At 39.6% G+C, this 24167-nt stretch overlaps 1 protein-coding gene across 1 annotated transcript in view; it reads left to right on the forward strand.

The window, feature by feature from the left end:
• The window catches only part of TLN2 (talin 2), a 118565-nt gene that overhangs the window by 85407 nt on the left and 8991 nt on the right, over positions 1–24167 (forward strand). Inside the window, exons 47-52 of the mRNA XM_075713535.1 lie at positions 219–335; positions 2609–2794; positions 9551–9658; positions 12647–12752; positions 15974–16098; positions 23021–23146. Coding sequence (XP_075569650.1) covers positions 219–335; positions 2609–2794; positions 9551–9658; positions 12647–12752; positions 15974–16098; positions 23021–23146 — 768 coding nt within the window. The remainder of the gene's footprint in view (positions 1–218; positions 336–2608; positions 2795–9550; positions 9659–12646; positions 12753–15973; positions 16099–23020; positions 23147–24167) is intronic.

A 24167-nucleotide genomic window follows, 5' to 3' on the forward strand; every position in this document is an offset into this window, starting at 1 on the left:
TTTTGCTACCTTTCTGCAACTTACAGGGAGCTTTCAGAAACTGGCCAACAGGAGAGTTGATATTTAGTCCCATAGTAAGTACAGTTCATGAAGCCTCTTAGGCCCTATTAGAAGTAATAATGCTACCTAGGTTAATTTGCCTTGCTTCATACCTTGCTGTCTCTGAAAAGTGGGAGGAAGGAATCACGTGTTTTTGTCTTCACCTCTCTCTTCTTCAGGTGATGGTAACAAATGTCACATCGCTTTTGAAGACTGTTAAAGCAGTAGAAGATGAAGCTACTCGAGGGACAAGAGCTCTTGAGGCCACAATTGAGTACATCAAACAGGAACTCACGGTACAGAACAAAAGAGCCATATGTGGCAGTTTTTGAAAGTATGCTCTTACACTCAAACTAGCCTGCCCAGGCACTCCTCCTCAAGCTATGCTTTACTGCCTTGCAGTGCATCTGATGCAGTTTGGTTCTCTCTGCCTGTTGCAGATCATCTCTGAAAGTACAATTACAATGCCACTTCAGCCTATCTTCTTTCAGACGTCACCAGCCCCCACTTTGAGATTTGAGATGCTACCATCATGTATAAATCTGGAAGCAACTGCTTCTTTGTTCTTTAGACGTTAAGCTTTCACTACAGATACTCTCTTCTGAGTCCAATGCTGTTCACTTTTTTTTGATCCCGGCTTTGGTAATGTCTCCTCAGTATCATGGCCGTATTGCACCTGCAGTTTAACCTTGTTTCAATTTTTCCTTTATTATGAAATGATACTACTGGTGATACAGAGCCTGCTATTTGATATTCTGTGTGAGCAGGAATTAGCAATAGCATGGAATTTTCTCCCAAATTAGGTGTTAGACCATGGCAATTGTTTTCCTTCCTCTTTAAGATATAGAAGTATAGGCTGCAGCTGCAGCTTTCAGTTTTTTGTTTTTTTTTTTTTACTAGTACTCTAGTCAGTGACATAAATTAATACCTGCATGTTTATGAAGAAGCCTGATTTTTTTCCCTTCCTTTACTTACAGTCCATTTTTATAAAAAAACTGTAGACACAGTCTTCAGCAGAAAACAGTTGTTGTGTCGTCTGTGGATTAGCAATTCTTACACTGTAACTGCACTGGCACAGTTTTGTCTTGTCAAGTGCTCTCCATAAAATATCTATTTTTTGTTGTGGGAGCAATGCTGTTGTAATGAAGACATAAGTCTTGTTCTTTTTTTTTTTTTTTTTTTTTTTTAAAATATCTATATATAGTTGTTGGGAATTCATACAGTGTCTGCAGCGGTAAAAACTCCTGATTCAGTACCTGATCAGGAATGTTCTGTACATCATCTAGTGCACGTTACTGTCATGTATCCTCATGAAGGCCTGGCTAAGTTACTTTCCTTCTTGTAACTCTGATCTAAAACCTGTCCAGATCTGTCACTGAAGGATTGTGCATTACCACATCTGCTTTCTCAGTCTGGTTGGTATCTCTTTGAAATGTTCCTCCTCTTCCTTTTCCTTTTGTCAGCATTGCTAAGGAATGGGTCTTTGGTGGTGTTGCCATCTCTTTCATGAGGAGAAAAGTGGAATAGTAGGAGAGGGTCGAGAGGAACCGAGGGTGGCACATGTGTGCTAAAGAAAACGTGTCGAGCTTGACTTGGAATGCCAGGGACTGAAGTTGAGCAACACTGAGGGGTGTCCTTCACATATTTAGCTAGACTTTGTTTTTTAGCATTGCTTCCATTTCTGGAGAGAGAAAGTAAAAAACTGATGAACCGGGAGCATGGGACAGACCAGGCTCATTTTTGTCCAGACATTTGCATTCTGTGACCACTAGCCTGCTTAGATTGTACTCTGTGTAGTCAAGAAACCTCTCCTGATTAATTATGCACTCTGAATTGCCCCTGCACAGTAAAAGAATGGCAAGCAAATACAGACTAAAGCTTAGGAAAAGGAAATAATAGAGAAAAGTAAGGTTACCCAGCTCTTACTGCCTACATCTTACCACAGTTCATGTATTCCAGTATTCATGAAAGTAGTGCGTACTGTCAGATAATTTGAACTTTTTTCACATGATTCACCCTGCAAAATTATATCTTTAAGTTTCTAAGGGAGGCTAAGTATAGCGTAAGAGACAACACTCCACCTCTACTTTTTTAAGAGACATTTGAATATTTTAGTGATATTCTCAGTCTGCCCTGCACTGAGCTATCAAGGGCTTGGTAGGGCCCAGCCTTTGCAGGGGAAGGATCTCCTCATGTGAGTAGACCAGCATAACTAGCAGTCCAGATGAAAAAAAGAATATAATTAAAGGAATAGTAATTCTTTTGATCTTGTAATACTCTGAACAGCTGTCTGTAACAAACTGTCATCCAGGTAGTTAAAAGGCAGATGAGATGAATGGGTTAACCTTTTTTTGTATGCTTCCCTCAGCTTATTGTTTCTCTCTGCTGTCTGTAGGTGAGCAGGCTTATCAGGACCAGGCTTATGACAAGCAAGAATAATATTCAAGTACTCTGAATATGTTTCTAATTTCCTGCTGTTTGAAGGCTGCTTCTAGTTGCTGTCTCCTCCTCATGGTTGTTCTGCTTTGACTTGAATGGTATCAGGCTTCCCTTCTGCTTTCACTTTTAGGTGTTTCAGTCAAGCGAGGTTCCAGAAAAGACATCATCACCTGAAGAATCAATCCGGATGACGAAAGGAATCACCATGGCAACTGCCAAAGCTGTTGCAGCTGGGAACTCATGCAGACAGGAGGATGTGATTGCTACAGCAAATCTGAGCCGCAAAGCAGTAGCTGACATGCTAACAGCTTGTAAGGTAAAGATTCACTTCCTTGCCTAAGACTGATTTTTTTTTCTATGTGTGTGTGCGCCTCTAAATCCCTTGAATGTTACAGTTTCTGTTCAGTTTCTTTGTATTAATGCTCTGCTTTTCAGACGAGAAAGTTAATGGTTATGATAATTTTAAGGGAACGTCTCTCTCAGAAAGGGTTTTCTGTGCTATGCACAAAAAAAGAAGCATCACTAATATTGACAATTTTCTTTTTGTGAAAATGAGAAGTTTTATTTGACCTGAAATTTCCTAGTTTTCGGTCTCCTATTAAACTGGAAGACAAACAATCTGTGCAAGTAGTAGAATATAAGAATAATCCTATGGTCACAAATACAACTTAAATATTTCTAGGAACAGTGAAAGGAATGGTGAAAGGAATCACTCAAGTCTATTTTTAATAGTCCTTTCCTCCCTAACCAAACTTGTTGGTTTGCTTAATTTCTGCCGTGCTTTTCAAAAATGTGGTTTGCCTTTGCAGTAAAAATATTGGTACCCTGGCTTGAGCTAGGCAACTTTCAAAAACTGAGCTGCAAAACTGGGGGGGAAAGCATGTGTCATATAAATGGCTATTAAGCCATTTGGCTTTGTTCTGATGATAAAAAAGATCTAGGCATAAATAAAAAAAAGGGGGATTATAAAGGTCTCATTCCTTTTGGTCTTCAGTGGTAACATAAAAGTGCCTTTGCCTGTAAATTATATTTATTTACTTTTGCCTTTACGTGTATGGAAAATGACAGTAAAATAATGGTGCTCTCTGACAGTGTCTGATTTTCAGTATTTGGTCAAATCCTAACTGCCTATGTCAGTCCCAGATCAATTTTTAGCCTAATAGTGCCCAGGGTTAATTTTGTTTTTAAAATGATCCTCGTGCAAAAGTGCAAGTTCTAATATAACTTAGAACTGGATTTATACAAAGCCATTGAATTAAACTTTTTATTTTGACTTAGTTTTCTGACAGGATTTTTAGTATCTAACAGTTCTTGACCACGTTGCATGCTTCAAATTTTGACTGTCCTCTCCGCTTCATAAACTCAGAAGGACAACAAAACAAAGCAGCTCTAATTTGCATGGGAAAATTAAAAAAACTGTGCTACTTACATGAGAACTACTATAGCCTAGTATGTCTTACGTACAATCCAGATAATTGAAACTTTTAAGGGAGGCTAAGAACAGGTCATAGTTGTGCAACACTGACAAATGAAGTCAGACATGAATTCAGATGCTGAGGCGCACTAAACATCCTTTGTCATTTGGAAGTGGCTAGTGCAGACACATTTTTTTTTCGATCTCTCCAAACAGACAGCAAATTCTCAGGAACAGAATCCTCTGTTCCTATATCCTATCCTATAAACACACTTACATACACAATATGCAGGCTGATACATAATTTTGAACATTTAATTATGAACTTTATGTCTACATTTGCTTCCAGTTAATTTAATGGTTTTGGAGTTCATGCATTGCAAGTGGCCAACAGGATGAAACTTCCTGCAAACTGCACAATGGAGGTCTGGGATGCTGGAAAAGCATTTGTGATCTCCCAGGGAATTACCTTCACAAAGAAAGCAATCTACAGAAGGAAAATGGCTGGGAATCATTTTACTTACCTGTAATGACACACTGACAAGGACTAAGATCTAGTTTTGTCTTGTCTAGCTTTCCTAAAATGAAGAGCAGTTATTGGGCAAACAGGAGTAGAAGTCTCCAGGTATACTAATTTTATGCACTATCTAAAATGTATGACAAAATAGCTATGTCATTTAACAAAGCTTTTAAATGTACAGTTTGTACCAGACTTCATTTAGAATATCCTGTTTCTACAGATTTTGCTCAAACACTTAGAAATCTTATGCCATTGATTTCTACAAATTGATTACTGTTGTACTGGGTTTGCATGGCAAGGTTTTGGTAGCGGGGGGCTACAGGGGTGGCTTCTGTGAGAAGCTGCCAGAAGCTTCCCCTATGTCCGATAGAGCCAATGCCAGCCGGCTCCAAGACGGACCCGCCGCTGGCCAAGGCTGAGCCCATGAGTGACAGTGGCAGCGCCTCTGTGATAACATATTTAAGAAGGGCAGGGGGGAACCTGAGTAACTGCACCCAGAGAGAGGAGTGAGAATATGAGAGGAACAACCCTGCAGACACCAAGGTCAGTGGAGAAGGAGGGGGAGGAGGTGCTCCAGGCACCGGAGCAGAGATTCCCCTGCAGCCCCTGGTGAAGACCATGGTGAGGCAGCTGTGCCCCTGCAGCCCATGGAGGTCCACGGTGGAGCAGATATCCACCTGCAGCCCGGGGAGGACCCCTCGCCAGAGCAGGTGGATGTGGCCAAAGGAGGCTGTGACCCCGTGGGAAGCCCACACTGGAGCAGGCTCCTGGCAGGACCTGTGGACCCATGGGGGACCCACGCTGGAGCAGTCTGCTCCTGAAGGACTGCAGCCCGTGGAAGGGACCCACACTGGAGCAGTTCGTGAAGAACTGCAGCTTGTGGGAAGGACCCACGTTGGAGAAATTTGTGGAGCACTGTCTCCCGTGGGAGGGACCCCACACTGGAGCACAGGAAGAGTGTGAGGAGTCCTCCCCTTGAGGAGGAGGAGCAGCAGAAATGTGATGAATGTGTGATGAACTGACCCCAACCCCCATTCCCTGTCCCCCTGTGCCACTCAGGTGGGGGAGGAGGTAGAGAAATCAGGAGTGAAGCTGAGCCCGGGAAGAAGGGAGGGGTGGGGGGAAGGTGTGTTAAGGTTTAGTTTTTATTTTCTCATTACCTTACTCTGATTTGTTTGGTAATAAATTAAACTAATTTCCCCAAGTCGAGTCTGTTTTGCCTGTGACAGTAATTGCTGAGTGATCTCCTTGTCCTTATCTTGACCCGCAAGCATTTTGTTATATTTCCTCTCCCCTGTCCAGCTGAGGAGGGGGAGTGATGGAGGGGCTTTGGTGGGCACCTGGCATCTAGCCTGGGTCAACCTACCACAACTGTACATGGCATTTCCATGATAAGCCACATCCCTTGAATTTTAGGGATAGGAACCAGCAGTCTTAGCTTCACTATGCTGTAAAAGCTGTGCAATGCAGCATAACTTGGGTTTTGTGGTATTTTACAAATACTGGAGGGGTTTCCAATGTGATTAAGTTTGTACAATAAGCACTGACAAATAATCAGATTTTGTTGTCCTTTGGGCTAAGACAAAAGTGCATGTATATGATCTATGGTAGAATTGTATAGAACATAGCTCAGACTCCCCTGATATCAGGAATTTAAATTTAAGTTCTATTTCATTGCCAGCTGCCTAAGGCAAGTAGTATAAGGGATTTGACTTATTAGGAGTTATATATATGCTTGTGTTTGTTCTGCTATACATGAATTTACACTGACTATTACTAATTCTACCCTTGTAAGTGGATGCCATTTCAAAAGACAATGAGGTTGATTACTGCAGGATATAATGAACCAAGACAACTCTCGTTAAAGTCAGTGGAAACACTGTAATTACATTTACTGAGGGTTAGAGCAGGCCCTAAGATAATAACAATTTCTGTCTTTGTTACCTATTTGTATAAAATACTGACTATGCAGTAACTTGTGCTTAATATCACTATTTTGAATGATTGCTGTTGGAAAGAAAACAGGTATGAAAGGCCCATCAAAAGCATAGGAAATAATTGAAGTGAGTAATGACTTAGATCGTTACGTAGCCAGTAGACTGAGGGAAACAATTATTCACCTTTTCTCAGCGCTCATTAGACTGCATCTAGAATACTGTGTCCAGTTTTGGGCTCCCCGAAAGAAGAAAGCAACTGATTAAACTGGAGTGAGCTCAGTAGAGCCCACCCAGACGGCTGGGGCTGGAGCGCAGGCCCTGTGAGGAGACGCTGAAGAGCTGCCTGTTCAGCCTGGAGAAGAGACTGCTTTGGGGGGATCTCACAGCAGCCCTCTAAAACCTACCAGGAGATTGCTGAGAGGACACAGTGTTGGGCTATTTACTTGAGGTGCGTGGCAAGGGAACGAAACACAATGGTCAAAAATCGAAACACAGCAACTTCCAATTATTCCCCTCTGGGGATAATTAAGCATTGGGACAGGGGCCTAAAGAGGATATGAAATCTCCATCTTTGGAGGTTTTCAAAGACCTAAGTGATCTGGTCTGAATTTAATGTTGACCCAGCTTTAGGCAGGAGGTTGGACTACATGAATTCTCCAGTTTCCTTCAAACAGCACTGATTTTTTGACTTTGTCTCAGTACATTTTACCTTTTTTGACTTTTTTTTTTACATTTTTTGACTTTGACTTTGTCTCAGTACATTTTACCTCCACAAGTTATTCATCAGTGCTGACATGCTAGAAGTTGTAGTACTAGAGTCAAGTAGTGCTTGCTACCTTACTGTTTTGAAGAGAAAATGAGGGGTGATAGTGAAGAGAAGCCTCGACATGCGGAAATAAATGTGCATTCTGGTTCTTTGGACGCATGTTTCGGTTTCAGATGCTTCAGCAGGCTTTCTGTGCAAGTCTGGAGAAGTATTTCTGTTGCAAGTCCTAACTGCTGTAGTGAGATTTCTGTTGGGATGTTTCTGGGTTACAAAAATGCCTTCCTAAAAGGACTTTATCAGCTCTTTAGTCTGCTGTGAAGTGTATGGTTTGTTTTAAGACTCATTGAACCTTAAAAATGCTCCCAAAATATTCTGCTATCACTCTGGGCTATATATGCAAAGCATAAAAGGAAGTTTATATTTCTCTCCTACAGATGTTTGCTCTAATTGTGTGTGTAACAATAATACTTAAGTGCACAAGAGGCATATTGGGGTGCTTACAATGTATTTATATGAAACACTGGGGGATCCTTCTGCCCTATTTGAAAATGAAAAATAAGCTGTTCTGGATTTTTTGGGCTTCTGGAGCTTGTTTGAAGTATGGTGAAGATGGGGAAAATCCTATCCTGTTTCCTCCCATCTCCTTTCCCTTCAGATTATTTGTTGACAAGATGAAGAGATGCGGGCGGCTCGTGAGAGCCGTTTCGTGCTCTGCTGATCTTGAACTTCCCGGCAGAGGGAGCGCATAGACCAGCACCGGGCCCCGCTGACAGCAGCGCCTGCTCGTGATGTTGAGGGGTGCAGGAAGGGCTCCAAATAAGCGAGCAGTGAGATAATCCCCCGTCCCAGTGGAAGCTGTGAGGCTGCAGGGGCAGAAGGAGTTGTTCTGTTAGAGGAAATGCTAATTTTTAAGATTTTCAGGAAGTTTCACTTGTCAACAACTAGCACTTCTGTTCAATAAACAAGTTCCCTAGAAGTTTATTTTAGAAAATACAAGGCTTGAAGAGGCTGCAGTTTTCACTTTTTATTAAAAGTAAAATGGTTGAATTAGTCAGGCTTATGTCAGATGCCAGACATTACACTTAGTGGAAATCCTTAAGAAGTCAAAGAATTGACTCTGCTGCTGCTTCTCTGTATTGAAACAGATTGTTCCAGCACTGCCTATTGCTGTGTTAAATCCCTATGTCAAGCTAAAGCCGTTAATAAGCTTCTACTTACAATATGTTACCAGATAACAAAAAGCAGCTAATGCTTTTTTGGGGTGGGTGGGCAGGTTGTTTGATTGGGTTGGTTTTTGTCTCTCTCGTGTAGATTAACAATATCCTGGCACTTCCATAGCACTTTTAATCTGCTGTTTTCAAAGCTTTCTATAAGGAACAAACTATTATCTTTATCTTGCAGAATGGAGAAGTGAGACACCCACATTTGACCCACGCATTGGGCTGCTGGTTACCTCTGGCCCAAAGTCTTCTGGGGCCAGCCCAGTGCTTTGGTCTCTAAACCAGATGGCCATTTCTCCTTTCATTCCTTGATGGTAGGCTGTACAGGCTTACAATTAAAAAATTGGTTTTAGTATATTTCTAACCTGTAAAATGTAAACGGCCATTTGTGGGTGGCAAAACTACACTTAAAATTTTTATAGAATCATAGAATCGTTTAGGTTGGAAAAGACCTTTAAGATCATCCAGTCCAACCATTAACCTACACTACCAAGTCCACACTAAACCAATCAAGGGTTTAAACTAGACTAAACCATGTCCCCAAGTGCCACATCTACCCGTTTTTTGAACACTTCCAGGGATGGTGACTCCTCCACCTCTCTGGGCAGCCTCTTCCAATTCTTGACCACCCTTTCCGTAAAGAAATTTTTCCTAATTTCCAACCTAAACCTCCCCTGGCGCAGCTTAAGCCCATTTCCTCTCGTCCTAATGTTTGTTTGTATTAGTAAAAAAGAAGAGCCCCAATAGCATAGCCTTTGCACTGTAGAACACTATATATACACAACCCAAGAGCCCATTCCAGCCCCAAGATGTTTTCCAAGTGATAGATTTTCATTAGAAGAAATCATAAATCCTCCTGTTTTTTCAGATGGTTCTTCAAGGGTTTCTCTATTTGTTCCCAGCTGGCAGAAAGTAGTACTACTGCTGACAATACCTAAGGAGGGGCCCTAAGAAAGACTAGAGAGGCACGCCCAGGCAGGAGGATGTGCTGATAAAAGAAAAAGTGCTCCCAATGCCGTTTTCAGAACTGGAGCTCTGCTGCTCTCTGAGCACGGTTTGCTTAACACCTTTACAACAGAAACGGCTGGCCCTCAAGCTCAAATGTCATTTGCACGTCATGAAAAGTCTCTTCCCTTCTCTTTCCCCTATCTTCTCTTTGTTGACCTCCTCTTGTGGGAGCAGTTTTGGGACACTAATGTTGTTTTGCCTCCTCAGCAAGCATCATATCACCCAGATGTGAGCGAAGAAGTTCGAGAGAGAGCCCTGCGCTTTGGAACAGAATGTACCCTGGGATACTTGGAACTCCTGGAACATGTTCTCCTGGTAAGGAGTCGTCTGCATGCTCATAATGGATCCCCTTCAAGGAAAATAATCTCTCTGACCCCTTTCTGTAGTGGCTGCTATTGACACATTTTTATTAATTTGTCACAAGATTATGAACAGTTTTGTTATTCAGGGAAAGCAAGCTAAATAAACTCAGTAATTCAGCTCAAACTGTGAGACAGAAGGAAGACTGGAAGTACTTAAGTGGGACTGAATTCTGGATCAGATCTGGAGGCAGCACGGGTCCTGGCCTAAAAATGGTCCCCAACAAAGAAATTAAAATAAGACACTCTGGTATTCTTTTAAGCCACTTATAAGCATTTGACATATTAGGCACACTCCTGTCCCCCAGACTGAAGAGGTTACATAATCTTTGTCAAAGCACTTTTACATGCCTTTTGCAGTCCTGATTCCAGGACAATAAGAGGCACCTACTCAATGCCATCCCAAAACCCCAAGGCAGCACTGCCTCACAAAGAGCTCTCCAACTCATGCCAGATATGACACCCCCAAAGCTCCACATGAAACTTCTTCACACAAATCCAAAGACATGCATCCTGCTGTCACTTGGCTTTTCTTGACCATACATAATTATCACATAATATATTGTTCTTCTGTTGCTATTACATTTGTAGGAATGTGTGTAAATAATGTGATCTAAATCAGCAATCAGCTTCATGGACGCCCAGAGATTTCTTTTAAGTGGCTTTAAGCTGACATATTAAAGTCTGGGAAACTGAAATTTCCAGCCTCTAACTGCAGATTAGCAAATCCAAGTCAGCTTTACTGCTGAGAATACAGCATGTCTATTCATCTACATAAACTCATTGAAATATACGTAACATAGAAGTAAAGTCACAGTTATGCTTGCCACTAGCAGGGAAAATAGTTCAAGAAAGACTGAACTTGTTAATGTAATTCCTAGATGTCGTGGTTTAGCCCCAGCCAGCAACTAAGCACCATGCAGCCACTCGCTCACTCCCCCTGCCCCGGTGGGATGGGGGAGAGAACTGGAGGAGTAAGAGTGAGAAACACTCCTGGGTTGAGATAAGAACAGTTTAATAATTGAAATAGAGTAAAATAGTAATGATAATAATAACAAATTATTATTATTATTATTATCAATTAATTAATTAATAATATACAAACCAAGTGATGCACAATGCAATTGCTCACCACCCACTGACCGATACCCAGACAGTTCCCTCTCGGTCAGTGTTGATGCACACTGAGCTGAGGGGAAGTCTGAAGGTTTTGTTGTTGTTCTTGTGTCATGCCTATACATGACCCTGCAGGGGATAAGAATCTGCTGTGGGTTCTAAACTGGCTTTAAAACAGTGCAATTGGTGAACTGCCTAGTTTTAAAATTTGCATCCATTTGTTCAATTCCAACATTATCACCACCGTCATAGGTAGTACTAGTGTCACAGTTGCTGGAGCAGAAAATGTCATTCTTTGCTGTAGTCCTGACCACATTCATGTATTTTTGGACTTTTCTGCTTGAGTGGGAAAGTAACTTTGAGATGCTCAATTTCTGCTATACTAAAGGATTATGCAGTGTATAAACCTTGGTTATAACTGTGTTGTTACATTTTGTTAGCATTGCAGATTGTTTAGCTATTGAGGATTCATGTACCTCTGTTTACTATGGAAACTAGTTGACTAAAGATCACTCTTAGAAAGCAGGAGACCAGTCCACCCATACGTTGACATGGCAGTTCCAGAGAGATATAATTCCTCATGTGGCAGAGTTCTCACCAGGCAAAGTTAAGAAAACAATTCAGTTTAGTTTTTTTCTGTCAAAGTAAGGGGTTAGTTATTTGACTGCAAATGGGAAACACGGTTACAAAAAGATAAAATGTATTTTCAATGTGCACCTAGTTTTCAGAGCTACTTTGTGGGAGAGTTTTTGAAAACATCAAGAAAATGCACACCTGAATGTGACTTTTGAGACTCAACCTTTTGTTTTGCTCTTAAATCTCTCTATATATATATCTGTCACTCTTCTCTCAGAAGCAGTTTTTGAGTATATATGAATTTCCAGAACTTAATCTTCTTTCTCCTTACAATATGGTAATTAAAAATGCAAATGTTGTTCCTGTTCAGGGGAAGAATTCAACTTCACTGTCTGAATGTCTGACTGTTCTCCATTTGAGGAAGCACAGTTTCATATTTGATGCAAATTCATTTCAGAGGTGTCTGTCTTTCCGTTCTATTTAAGGGTCTTGCCCAGGGTTGGCATTTCCATTGTGTTCACTATTGCTGATGTTTTTCCAGAACAGGCAAGCATTAGCTTGCAGAACTCTGTAATTCTGTTTCTTAGAAATAGTGACCAATCAGTTTGTTAATTGGTAATGTTAGGTTAATGGTTGGACTGGATGATCTTAAAGGTCTTTTCCAACCTAAACGATTCTATGATTCTATGATTAATACTAGAAAATCAGCTCCTCTCCAGCAATTTAGAAAGACTAAGCCTGATGCATAAGTATAATGACTATGATATCTGAGAATGGAGTGCTAAAGCTATATATTCCTGCCACACCAGCCGGGTTAGCTCAGTTGGTTAGAACACGGCGCTAATAACGCCAAGTTCACAGGTTCAATCCCTGCTTACTGCAGGGGGGTTGGGCTTGATGATCTCTCAAGGTCCCTTCCAACCCAAAGCATTCTATGATTCTACGATTCTATGATATGTGTCTCTGTTTTGGAGAATTCTGTCCTATTTTAGTACTGAGAACTTCCAGACAATATTGTTAGTTCCTGTAGAAATGCAAGACAGTGCCACTTTCCTGGTATGCATCAGGCATTGCAGAGTAAGCCTTTGCTCCTAGTGGTTCATTGACAATTGTATTTCTTTCACTGGACTCATGTTTTCTCTCAGCCGATTGCTGTATAAAATAAATCTTTCACTAGTGTGCCTTGGGAATGTTCCAGTGTTCTCTGAAATCCTTACTAATACACATTATTACACTTTATCTTTTTCTCTAGATCCTTCAAAAACCAACTCCAGAACTAAAGCATCAGTTGGCCTCTCTCTCCAAGCGGGTTGCTGGTGCTGTTACAGAGCTCATCCAATCAGCAGAAGCAATGAAAGGTGAGTTGGGCAGCCTGGCTACCAGTACAGTGTGCTTTTTACTCCAGAGATGATGATCTGTCATTTTTGTAGTTTAAAACAAAACTAAAACCTAACAAAAATCCTTTTACTATGTTCTAGGTGTCTTGGTACCACCTACTTCCATTCTTTTAATTTCTCTGCTGGTATTCACTTGTTCACAGTGTTGGTAAACATGACCTATTTGACCCTCCAGTTGACCCTCTCCCACTTCATATGATCAGTCATAAGTCATCTGTAAATCATGTGGCCTTTGAAGATGGAACCATCAAGCAGAGCACTCAAGAGCCACAGTAGCAGAAAACAAAATACAGTATCACTCCTCTTGAACTGGTGGCTGAATTGTAATGAGATGGCTGGTTCCTTTCCTTACACTCATGTTTGTTCAGTCAAAATAAGTCTTTTGCTTTGCAGTGATAGTTGCTTTCCGACTTCAAATAAAAGGGGATAGCATCATCTTACTGAATTAATAGCTCTAGCAATTATGTCAATTTTAGATCTATGGTGCTTACAGTCCTCCGTCTGGGTCCTGCCCTGACAAAGCGTGTTAATGCAACAATGACACTTCAGAAAATTGTGGTCTGATTTCCTGAACTCTTAGAATTGAACAACTTGTGGACAAATATAAATCCAAAACTCAAATAAGCAATGAATTCCATTGCTTAACAGAAGTTCACTGTTCTTATAACAGACGAGTGATATTTTTCTCAGATACTGACTTCCTTAGTAAAATTTTTATCCAGTGATGCATGCGAACTCTTAGGATGACAGTTCTAACATTCTACCTTTTAAATGAGATGGATACATATTAAGGGTGGTGTTATTAAATATTAGACCACTACTGCTGAAGCACATCTACTACCAGATTTACTGGGAACTTTAGTCTAAAGAAATCTTCACAGCCATCAGAAAGGCCTATGAGCATTCTAATCTCATAGGTAACAGAATGCTACAATGAAATATTTTGAGTAAAGCATTGTAATAACTTTTTTTTAATTCTGCCCCCGCCCCCAACAAAGGGTTCTAGTAAACTCGTATTTGTTCACTCATTCTTTCCTAAGCTAGGCCAGAGAACACCGTACTCATTTTTCTGATATTCTGTGTAATATACACTGCAGGTTTTCCTCAGTTATTTCCTGCTTTTATCAGTACTCATTCCTTGGAAAAGAATCCTGACTAAACACTTTTCATATATGGGAATCCCTTATTATTTTCTTACGGGCTTTTTTCTTCTATGTCTTAATATAGTTACACTATTTCATATAACAGTGATCTACATTATGCTTTTGCCCTGATCAGGTAAATTTATTGAATTCTTCAGCCTTTTCTGCATTCTTTCTTATGTTTCAAAATTTCCGTTTTCATTTGCCAACAAGCCAAGCTAATATCAGAATTTTTCTATTCCATAAATGTTTTTTAAAAATCTTTTTATTGTCCTCATCTTTGGAGACATTTATTCATTTCCAGTCGTTTTTTCATTTTAATTCATATATTCATATTCATTAAAATAAACATTCAGATTTTAGGGGGGGGGTGTCACTTACTGCCTGTAGGGGATTTTTTTTTTATTCACTTTAGAAGCTTTTTTGTGGAAAGTGAAATGTTTTTTAACCGTTCCTAATTTTCATTTATAGATACATGATAAAATTCTGTCTCCTAACCAATTTAGCATATAAATGTTTTCACCTCTGTAAAATGCCTTTTTTTGAAGAGGAACTGCTACATATTAGAAGTTTGGTTTTGACTGTTTATACATGCTGCCTGTATCAAAAATGTTTTTTTCTCTGCTTATCTGCCAATATTAGGGTTTAATATAGAATTCCTTCATCTTGTACATGATTTGAGCTGAGAAATTGTATTTGGTAACGTTTTGATATTTGATATAAAATACATATTCCCGTACTATATAGGGATTAGCAGCATGAAACGTAGCTCACTAGGATTACAGTACCATGTACTTCAGCTTTCTCCCAGCACATCCTAAGTAGGAGCCAGTCTTTTTGTATTCTCCTGTGATTTGGTCATCCACAGCAGAAACTGCCTCATTCTTTAGCTGGTGCAATGTTGATCTATAAGCATTCAAGGTTATTTCCTTTGATGTTTGATGAATCAGACGTGGGTTGTGCTATTCGTGATTGAAAGTGCCAGTATCATTCTCCCCAGTTGCTCTTCCTTAATAACGATTAATGTTTCAGTTGACATTTTAATATTAGATTCACCCAAACTTTCTGATCCAGTTTCAATAAGTTTAACAAGGCCTTAAGAGATTTGTTTTTTCCTTTGTTTTTTTCATTCTAGCTTAGCCTTCCTTTGCCTGGTGTACACTGCTTCCCATCCTTTTCTGTTTCCATCTGTGACACCACTTCCTCCCCTTGCCTTTAGTAGTTACGAACGTAAAAGTTTTCTTTCTGGTTTCCTTTTCTCTCTCCATCTGATTTTCCTTCTGGCTGTTTCATTGCTTCCCTCAATCCAGAACGTGGATGCTTCCAGAATCTTGTCATCCAGAGAATAATGTTATGAAACTGAAAATAATAATGCACTGAGAACTTCCAAAATCTGAGGTCATCTCCAGCCAAGTATTTATTTTGTGGACCTACAAAATGAGAAATGCCAAAAACTCAACCAAAAAAAAAAGTTGGCCTTTGGATATGTTACAGAAACTGCTTTGGCCTTCTGTACATTGCTGTTAGAAACACATTGCCAAAAGCATGCTTTCTTCAGTTAATGCTAGCTTCATCTCTGACCACTGCCAAAAAAGAGACTCTGAAAAGTGTGCTGTGGATGATTATCTGATGTTTATAACATCTCCTCTTTACCATTCTGTCAGACTTCTTAATGTACCTTACAACTTGGTCAAGTTAGAAACCATCTTAGTAAGAGTTCTGATAAATGAAAGTTGAGTGACAGCTAGTTTTGTTTCCAGTATCGACAGTAGACTTTTTTGAAGCTGCTTTGCTTACACAGTTCTTAATCAAGTCACTTCCATTACAGAAGAATCCTGCTAAATGCTTTTTTTCACTTTGAGTTACATTTTGCTCTCGGTGGCATAAACTACAGTGTTTCTATGCCATTATGGTACTAAAATCAGCTTTCTACAATGTGCATTCTGTATTTGACACTTGAAGTATGATTGTAAATCACCCTGTTTGAATGGCAGCTCACAGTGGCACTGAAGTTATTGTCTTCGTCTCCATTAATTTCAGGGACAGAGTGGGTGGATCCAGAAGACCCAACAGTCATTGCAGAGACAGAGCTACTAGGAGCTGCAGCATCAATTGAGGCTGCAGCAAAGAAGTTAGAGCAGCTGAAACCAAGAGCCAAGCCAAAGGTGAGTGTCCATCCCCATTGTTTCTTTGACGTTAATAAAGCAGAAGATGCATATAGCCCATATATTGGTGTATACTTTGTTACTGTCCACGATAATGGTATAAACAATCAAACCTTGCATCAGTCTCAGTGGCAGTAGACACTGCCCTGGATGGGACTTACCCCTGAAGGAAGAGGGTAAAAAGATGCTTTTCAGGGAGTTAGTTAAGCACCAGCCATGAGCAAGCAAAGTAAGAAAAGACAAATGTTAGAAATGCTTTTGAGAGTTACAGTATCATTACTGTTGACGATTTACTTCTCTGTTTCCAAACACATTTTACTGATGTGAAAAGTCATTCTCACTTGCTTTCCTTTGAGACCCTTTGTTCTCATCTGAATGTGTGTAGTATAGCAGGAGAAAGCAGCAGCAACACAGAAGGGATTCAGCGGAATGCAAAAGACCTTCAGGATTTTCTAAGATTAAAACCACAGCATTTTATGCCATGCTAAAAGAGTAGCTGCTTCAGTATCAAATCAGATATGTGGTATGACCATTTCTATTTAATTTTCCTGAAGGAAAATAAATTACAGTTCATTATGAAAGCAAGTAGTGTTGCATGTTGCCAGGTCATTTCAAACATGTCTCTGAATAGATTATATAAAATTAAGCCAACTATTTTCATGCGTGATACAGAGGGAATATATGAAAGTGCTGTTACTTATGGTTGTGTGCATAGCTCACAAGACTGGATCACAGACAGTTGCTACCTTTTGCCTAGTGTGGAATAACAGGCAGGTTTTAGAAGAAATTACCATGTTGTCTAGAATTGCATCTCTTTAAAATAAAAATCATATTTTGGCTGTGTAATTGACTTCAGGAAAGGACTATGTATCTATTTCCCTGTTTATGCTGCTTTGTAGGTGCAAAACTGTTTTCTAAGTAAAGCTAATGAGAAGTCTTTCTGAAAAGCAGGGCCTCAAGAACATTCAGTGTTGGATGATTGTTTTCAGTGCAGGGTGGTATTTTGTCATTCAGGAACATCAGATGAAATAGTTCTTGGTAGCTTCACTCTTTGAGGACTTCCCACCCACCCACTGCCCCACCCCACCCCCCCACTTAGTGATGGGAATAAATTAGCTCATGAAAAAGGAATGCTCTTTGTCCTGCATTTTTTAACAAGTACATCCATTTTGTTTATAAAGAAAAATGGTCCTTTATAATGAGATTCTGCAGAGCAGAGGACACAGGCTGAGTCTGAGGAGAGGAAGAGTCCTCCATCACCTTTTCTATACAATCACTGCACAATAGCACATGTGTGTTGCCTAGTAACCATGGAGCAGTTTCCTTCCAACATCTAAGCCACTCCAGGGTCATTGTAATTTCCCAGTGAATGCAGATCTCACACCTGCTCCTCATTTAACATGTTAATTTGAGTATCCAGTCTGCCTGTGATTTATTGGTCTGTTTATTTGTCATTTTCTGAAACTAAAATTCATATCCAACTGTTTGTTTAATTTGGCATTTAAACAGCCTTTACATCCTTTTTTAGCTGTTTAATCCCTTTCACAGTATGGATTGTAATACATATCAAAGGTACTAGGAAGATCACAGAGTGGCTCAAATACCACTTTTGCTGCTGAAGACTTGTAGCTTATATCCTCCCAGAGTGGTATTTCCTGCTTTGAACAGGCTCTGTCTTTCTGATGCTCATCGTTGACAACACACGTAGTGTTGTAGTGTGAATGCCTAGACTAGGTAAGGGGGTGGATACAATTGATTTTTCTTATGCTTAGTCTATGACATGCAGGAATAGTAGCTATCTTCTACAATGGAACAGACCGCTGGTCCAGGTAGACCAATACCCTGCTTTGGTTAACAGTAATCATCATCAAGAGAACTTGCATGGAAGTCCTTAGCTGGTCATTTTAGAATAATCTGCCTGCAGGAAATCCATCATCTTCATCATTATTAAATGGTGGCTGATTCTCTATTTTTGCATAAGCTTCTGTTATTGGGGCAGGGAGTGGGAGTCATTTGATTTAGGCTTGGAATTTTCATCTTTGTGTGTTCCAGTTTGTCTGTTAACTCTAAAGAAAAAAATCAATAGTTGAAGGTAGGGTTTTTTCTCATTTATTCCACTACCTTCTTTTTTTTTATATTTTTGGATTTTTTAAACTCTTCTTTTCCTTGTTTTCTCTTCATATTTTTGCACCTGTCATACCCCCTTGACGTCTTAGACTGAGACCAATAGCATGAGATGCCTTCACTTTCCACTACTGGGAATCTTCTTATCCCAGAGAACAATCTCTAATAAGACCCAGACCTGCTAACTGCTGTCTATGTTTTATTGTATGATGCATATTCTGTTTGCTTTAAATCCTGGTCATTTGGCTGCTGGTGAATGTGCTCCTAAAATGCTTAGTCCACTAGTCCACTGCCCCATTGATACCCTGTTAATAACTGTCTGTCTTCTGAGCTTATATCTTGCAAGCAGTTTGAGGACTCTCTTAAGTAGGTGTTGTTACTCCTCCCTGTAACACAAAACCTGTTCAGTATTCTCATTGCAGTGTTCAAGGTGGGGAATGATCTGTGAAGCAATGAGATCTTTATTGTTTATTAAGCAAGTTTTGGCTGTCATATTTCCTTTAAATACAATTACATTTTTCCTGAGTGTGGGCTCTTTTTTTTTTTTTTCTTTTTTTTTTTTCCCCCTGTTTTCCATTTTTGGAGGGTCAAGTGTCTTGCAATGCAGCCACATATGCCTCCTGTTACACAAATGTGCCACTAGCTGCAAATTAACAAGCCCCCAAAATTAACAGATTTTTGAAGAAGAAAAACATTTTGTCTAATAAAACCTACGTGCTTCACTAATACTGGCAAACGAACACTTTTAAGGAAGAAGGTGCGGTAGATGAGGTAGAACAGCAGAGAGCATTGCTGTACCTACCCTGTTCTGTTGGTATGCTCTTCATGCTCCTATGTAGGCCTATGCCTTCAGACACAAGTGTCTTTGCTAGTCAATAAGAGTTCCCTGCTGTTAGCTTTCAGCAGTTTGTCCTTTTTTTTTCCCCAAGATGAATCAAACCTGGATGCCTTTTTCTGCAGGACTCTGTGTGATATGTTTGATATATTAGGTTGTTATTTAATCCAACTATATATCAAACATATTCCTACAGTGTCCTGCCCTGTCTCCGGGGGTTTTAACATAGTAGAAGGCAATATGAAGGAGTACATTCACTCACAAGCAGGTTTAGAAGACTTCCTGCAGACTCCTAATCTAATCTGATTTAAAACATATACATGAAGGGCTCCTTTATCAGTAGAGTTGCTCTTGGAGGGACTTTTAAGTTGTGTAGGGCCTTTTATGACAGTGAGTAGCAGCTGTGCCAAGAACTGACTTTCACTGAAATGGTTATTGTGTTTTCCATGGCTCAGTGCAGTAACTTACCCATATTGGTTTTCTTTTTATGAAATAGAAGATGAGAGCTGGTTCAAAATAAAATGGTTTGTCTTCTGTATTTTTTTACTACTGTTTAGCAATGAGATTGGAGGCTCATTTGATCTCCTATTAGCCCTGACTTTACTTATGCTACCCCTAATAATGGAGATTCCATAGAAAACTCGTTAAAATACAGCACAAAAACATCTCAAATTATATTTTTTTAATGGCACAATCAACATTTTCAGGATATTTCGTGCTACAGAATTTGTAGCTAGCCTGATAATTTTGGTTTGTCTGTTCTGTTGACTTAATTTTCCAATACCCGTACATAGTCAATAACAGCTTATTAGCTTAAGCTTGTAGAAAAAGAGATGCTGGTCTTCATGGGGGCTACTTGAGGAAGGAGAAGCTAATCACTTGTCTCATAGACCTGGTTTTCTAAAGAAACCCAAGTAGCCCTCTCAAGTAACTAAAATCTTACAAGGTGAAATTTTCTGCCATGTATCACATCATTGCTCCTAACTTTGTGCATGAAGGCTGTGAACCGACACATGTTGTGAGGATGCTGTTAAGTGTGAACTTAAGACAGCTCAGGACACACTCTTTCATAATGGGAATGGGTAGAAGAATTACTTCTCTTGTAGGGCTTTTTGCTGTGTTCAGTCTTGGGACCACTGCATGTCCTTATTGCTAAGGAATGCACTTCGGAGAGTACAGGCAGGTAAACATACCCACAGCGCTGACTGAGCATTCTGCCTACTTTCCCATTTCAAACATGAGTACCCAGCCCTTTAGATGTCATACCTGAGAATGCTGAAGGGAAAACTGCAGGGAAGGACTGGAAAACAAGGGTTTGTTAGAAAAGATAAAAACTCAACAGAAGTTCTGCAGTTTGAGTGCTGTGTAAGGCTGCTTCAAAAATAAATTCTCCACAGAAGGGATCAACTGTCAATAGAAATTTTTTTTTTTCTTTTTTCCAGAAATAAAAGAAGTTGTGAGATGACAGGAAATGTAGGATTTGGAAGTTTGAGAAACTCAGGGTGTGGTTTGTTTTCCCCACCACCCAAATTTCAATGTAATTGGAAAGAAATTCACTTGGTACACAGGGGGAAAAAAAAAGATCTGTTATCTGGTGAGATACTAAGGTTTAGCTATCTGTTTTCCTGATGAGCTTTACCTGCTTGGTGGAAGTTAATCCAGCCATTGTACAATAGCATTCTCAGTAATGCAAGATCTGATTTCTCTGCATTCCATTTAATTGTAGTCCCTTTTGCTTAGCACTTATGTGCCATATTTAGTCCACTCCGTACGCTGAACTGAGTTCAGACAACCACTTCAGCCTCTTTTTGGTGGCTGGTTTTTTGCAAATTGAATACCATCTGGGCATATACACAGCTGCCTAATAGATCAGTGTATGGCCATGGGCATTTTATTAAACTTTACAAAAGAATGACACCTCCTTTAAAATAAATAAGCCGATACCAAAATGCTCACTCATTTAAGTTTGAATTCCTGACAGTGCTGACATATAAAGAATAATATATATAATGCATTTTGTTATGTTGGAAATGAAAATTTTGAAACTCTCAATAACAGGGAGCCTTGGACAAAAGTAAAAGTGCGGTAACAGTCTGTTAAATTGACTGTCATCCAGTGGTACTTCTGTTGATATTTCAGTTTAAGTCTTTAGTCAACTTGAATCAAAGTCAGCAATACATCTATTTTAATAATGAAAAGCAATCTGATAGTGACTATACTGAATTCCATTTAGCGACTTCGGTTTTGTGATGTCATGATTGAAGTAAGAGTTTTATAAATAAGACTTAAGGCCTCTTGCCATAAATTCAGGACCAACATGATTACCACTTAGATATAATAATGGTCATGATGTCACATTGCAAGCATTGCCAAAAATTCACGTGGAACACGACTCGCTTACCTTACAAAGCAATTTCTTCTACTCTTATTACAAAGACATATGCTTCAGTTGATGGGATTAGCCCAATAGCAAGGCAAGACAAATACTTTTCCTTGAATTAATTGGCTTTTCCTAAAGGATAAGAAAAACCTTAAAGTGCCAAACAACTTCATCTATACATCAGTTTTTATTTTCAGATCATTCAGTTTTTCTGGTGTCTATGGATGCTATGGTTTCATCTCCTGGACTTTGTTTTAGTTATGTGGCAGTTATGTGAAGTGCTGTAGGACTGAGCACTCCTTGATGTGCCATATTGTAATGAATTGTAATTCTTCATCATTATCTTCTATTATTTTATAATTGACTACTGTTTCATCAGATTGCAGTAACAGGAGAACTAAACCTGACTTAAATTTAGATGGATGCGCTTAGACTTGCAAATGAAGTGCCCAGTTTTCTAACTCCAAAGCCCACTTAAGCTGGTGTTCCTAAAGTTAGTTATTTGACGCAAGAATGCTGTGGTTGCGTAAGTTGGAAGAAGCCTGTATTTCAAAAGCCTCATCTCTCACAAGGTGGTCTGTTCTGGTATTGTATCCACTAGCCCTGCTGGTCATACTGCATTGGATTCTGGTAGGTTTGTGATTTGATCACAAACAAAATATATTCTGTTGGTTTATTTTGCATAAAAACCAATCAGAATACATGGCCCAGGCCTGGTTCTGTTTAAAATAACAATAACCATTTGTCTCTATTTTGTTAACTGTTCAGCAGCTAGTAAGCATGCTTAAATGGATGAATGTTTTCAGTATTTGTTTAAATCATTAGAAAGTCAGGGAAGTTGTTGTTTTATGGAACAATAGATTTGCATTTTAAATAGCAAGAAACCTCATTAGGAACAGCTGATCTCTCTATTTGCACGTGCTTATTGAAAGACATGTTTGGATGACTGAAGTGTTCCAGACAGACCTTTGGAACTTCGGAACTCCAAGATGACTAAATTGGACTGCTTCAGAGTGCTGCTCTGTGTGAAACGACAGCTCTTACCAAAAGCTGTTAAATCTATGCGCTTGCTTGGTATCTATGTTACATTTCTTAGTACGGGTGAATGAGACTATAAATTTATCACTGTTCTTTTTTAATGCTTTAAGTCTTAAGTATTAAGTATTTAGAAAATGTTCTACCTAGTTTAGCAATCCTGGAAGCCAGTATTATAGTGCTACAGAGGTAATCTTGATATGGAAAAACAATTTCTTTCAAGACCTGCGCTTTTCTGAATGTAGTTTTGAGTAGCCCTAGTAGAGGTAATGTATTAGAAAGTTGAAGGCAATTCTTTAAGTATCTTGTGTGATACTCAATTTCATGTGTGAGCAGCCACAAGGGCAACTTAATATTTGAATTCCCTTATGTTGACTCCCAGCATTAGTTCACATGAAACTCCTCTGCAGAAAATGATGTTGTAGGTCTTGTTGAATTTACTGATGTGTTCCAAAATCTTCTTGTCTCACTTTCTATATGTCCTCAATCTTGAAAATACAATTGCTTTCAGGTGAATAATGTGTGACATTGTTCTTTCTTGGTTATAGCAAGCAGATGAGACTCTGGATTTCGAAGAACAGATCCTGGAAGCAGCTAAATCCATTGCAGCTGCTACCAGTGCCCTCGTGAAGTCAGCTTCAGCAGCCCAGAGAGAACTGGTGGCACAGGGAAAGGTGGGTAAACAGGACAAGTAGCAACAGTAGTGGGGGAAAGCATCAAAACTGAATCTACTCTCTTAGCTGCTCTCTGTTAAAACAGTAGGAAAGGAGCTTGGGAATGGCTAATGAAAATGTAAATCTTTTCATTGCTCATCACGATACATGGCCCAGGCCTGGTTCTGTTTAAAAAAACCCACAATTATGTTTATTTAAACCTTGCAAGTGTAATCAAGTGTTTGGCTCTTCAGATGTTTCAGCCGTGGGGAGTTTTTGTGTTTGTGGGTGTTTTTTCATTTCATGAAGATCTGTGATTCAGGCTAGCAATGTACAGTCCCACAAGACAGCTTGGGATCCAAAAATAAATGTCTCAGTATACAATACCACTCTGGACCAGAATAGCAAAGGGCCTCACTAATTGAGCCCTCAATGTTTTCTTGTCTGATTCAATGCGGACACAGGCCTGCATGCAAATTCAGTACATTTAAGTGGACGTGTTTGTAATTATTGTTGGGACCAATGGAAAGAGTGCTTATAACGTGTTGGCTTTTTGGTCTGGTCAGGATTGAGGTCTTTGTAATTCATTTCATATCCATCTGTTTTTTTCCCAGCTAATATACTTCGAAACTTAAAATCTGAACATCAAACAGATATGTTGCCTGTGAGAACAATTTGTTATATAGGATTATTGTTGTTGTATAATTATGGTTTCCAATCTCATCTAATTCTTTATTCTGAGCAGACTGTGTCATGGATCCTGTCACAAAAGCAGTATGCTGTCTACTTCAGCTAGGATTCCTGGGGAACTTGTGCTTTTAGTTCCAGCAGGAGCAGATGACTTGTTTCAGAACGATAGTGATGTAACTGTTTGAAAAGACCCACCATAAGCTGTAGCTATGGAACTTATCAATTCCTTACGCATAAACCAAGATATTATTAATACCCATTGAAATCTGGCTGTGGAGACAGTCCAAAAAGTGAGAATTTTGACCTACCTGCTTCACTTCGATTATCGTGCAGTCTGCTTTTATGTGATAAG

Source organism: Pelecanus crispus, chromosome 7 (assembly GCF_030463565.1).
Source record: "Pelecanus crispus isolate bPelCri1 chromosome 7, bPelCri1.pri, whole genome shotgun sequence".
Classification (NCBI taxonomy): Eukaryota; Metazoa; Chordata; class Aves; order Pelecaniformes; family Pelecanidae; genus Pelecanus; species Pelecanus crispus.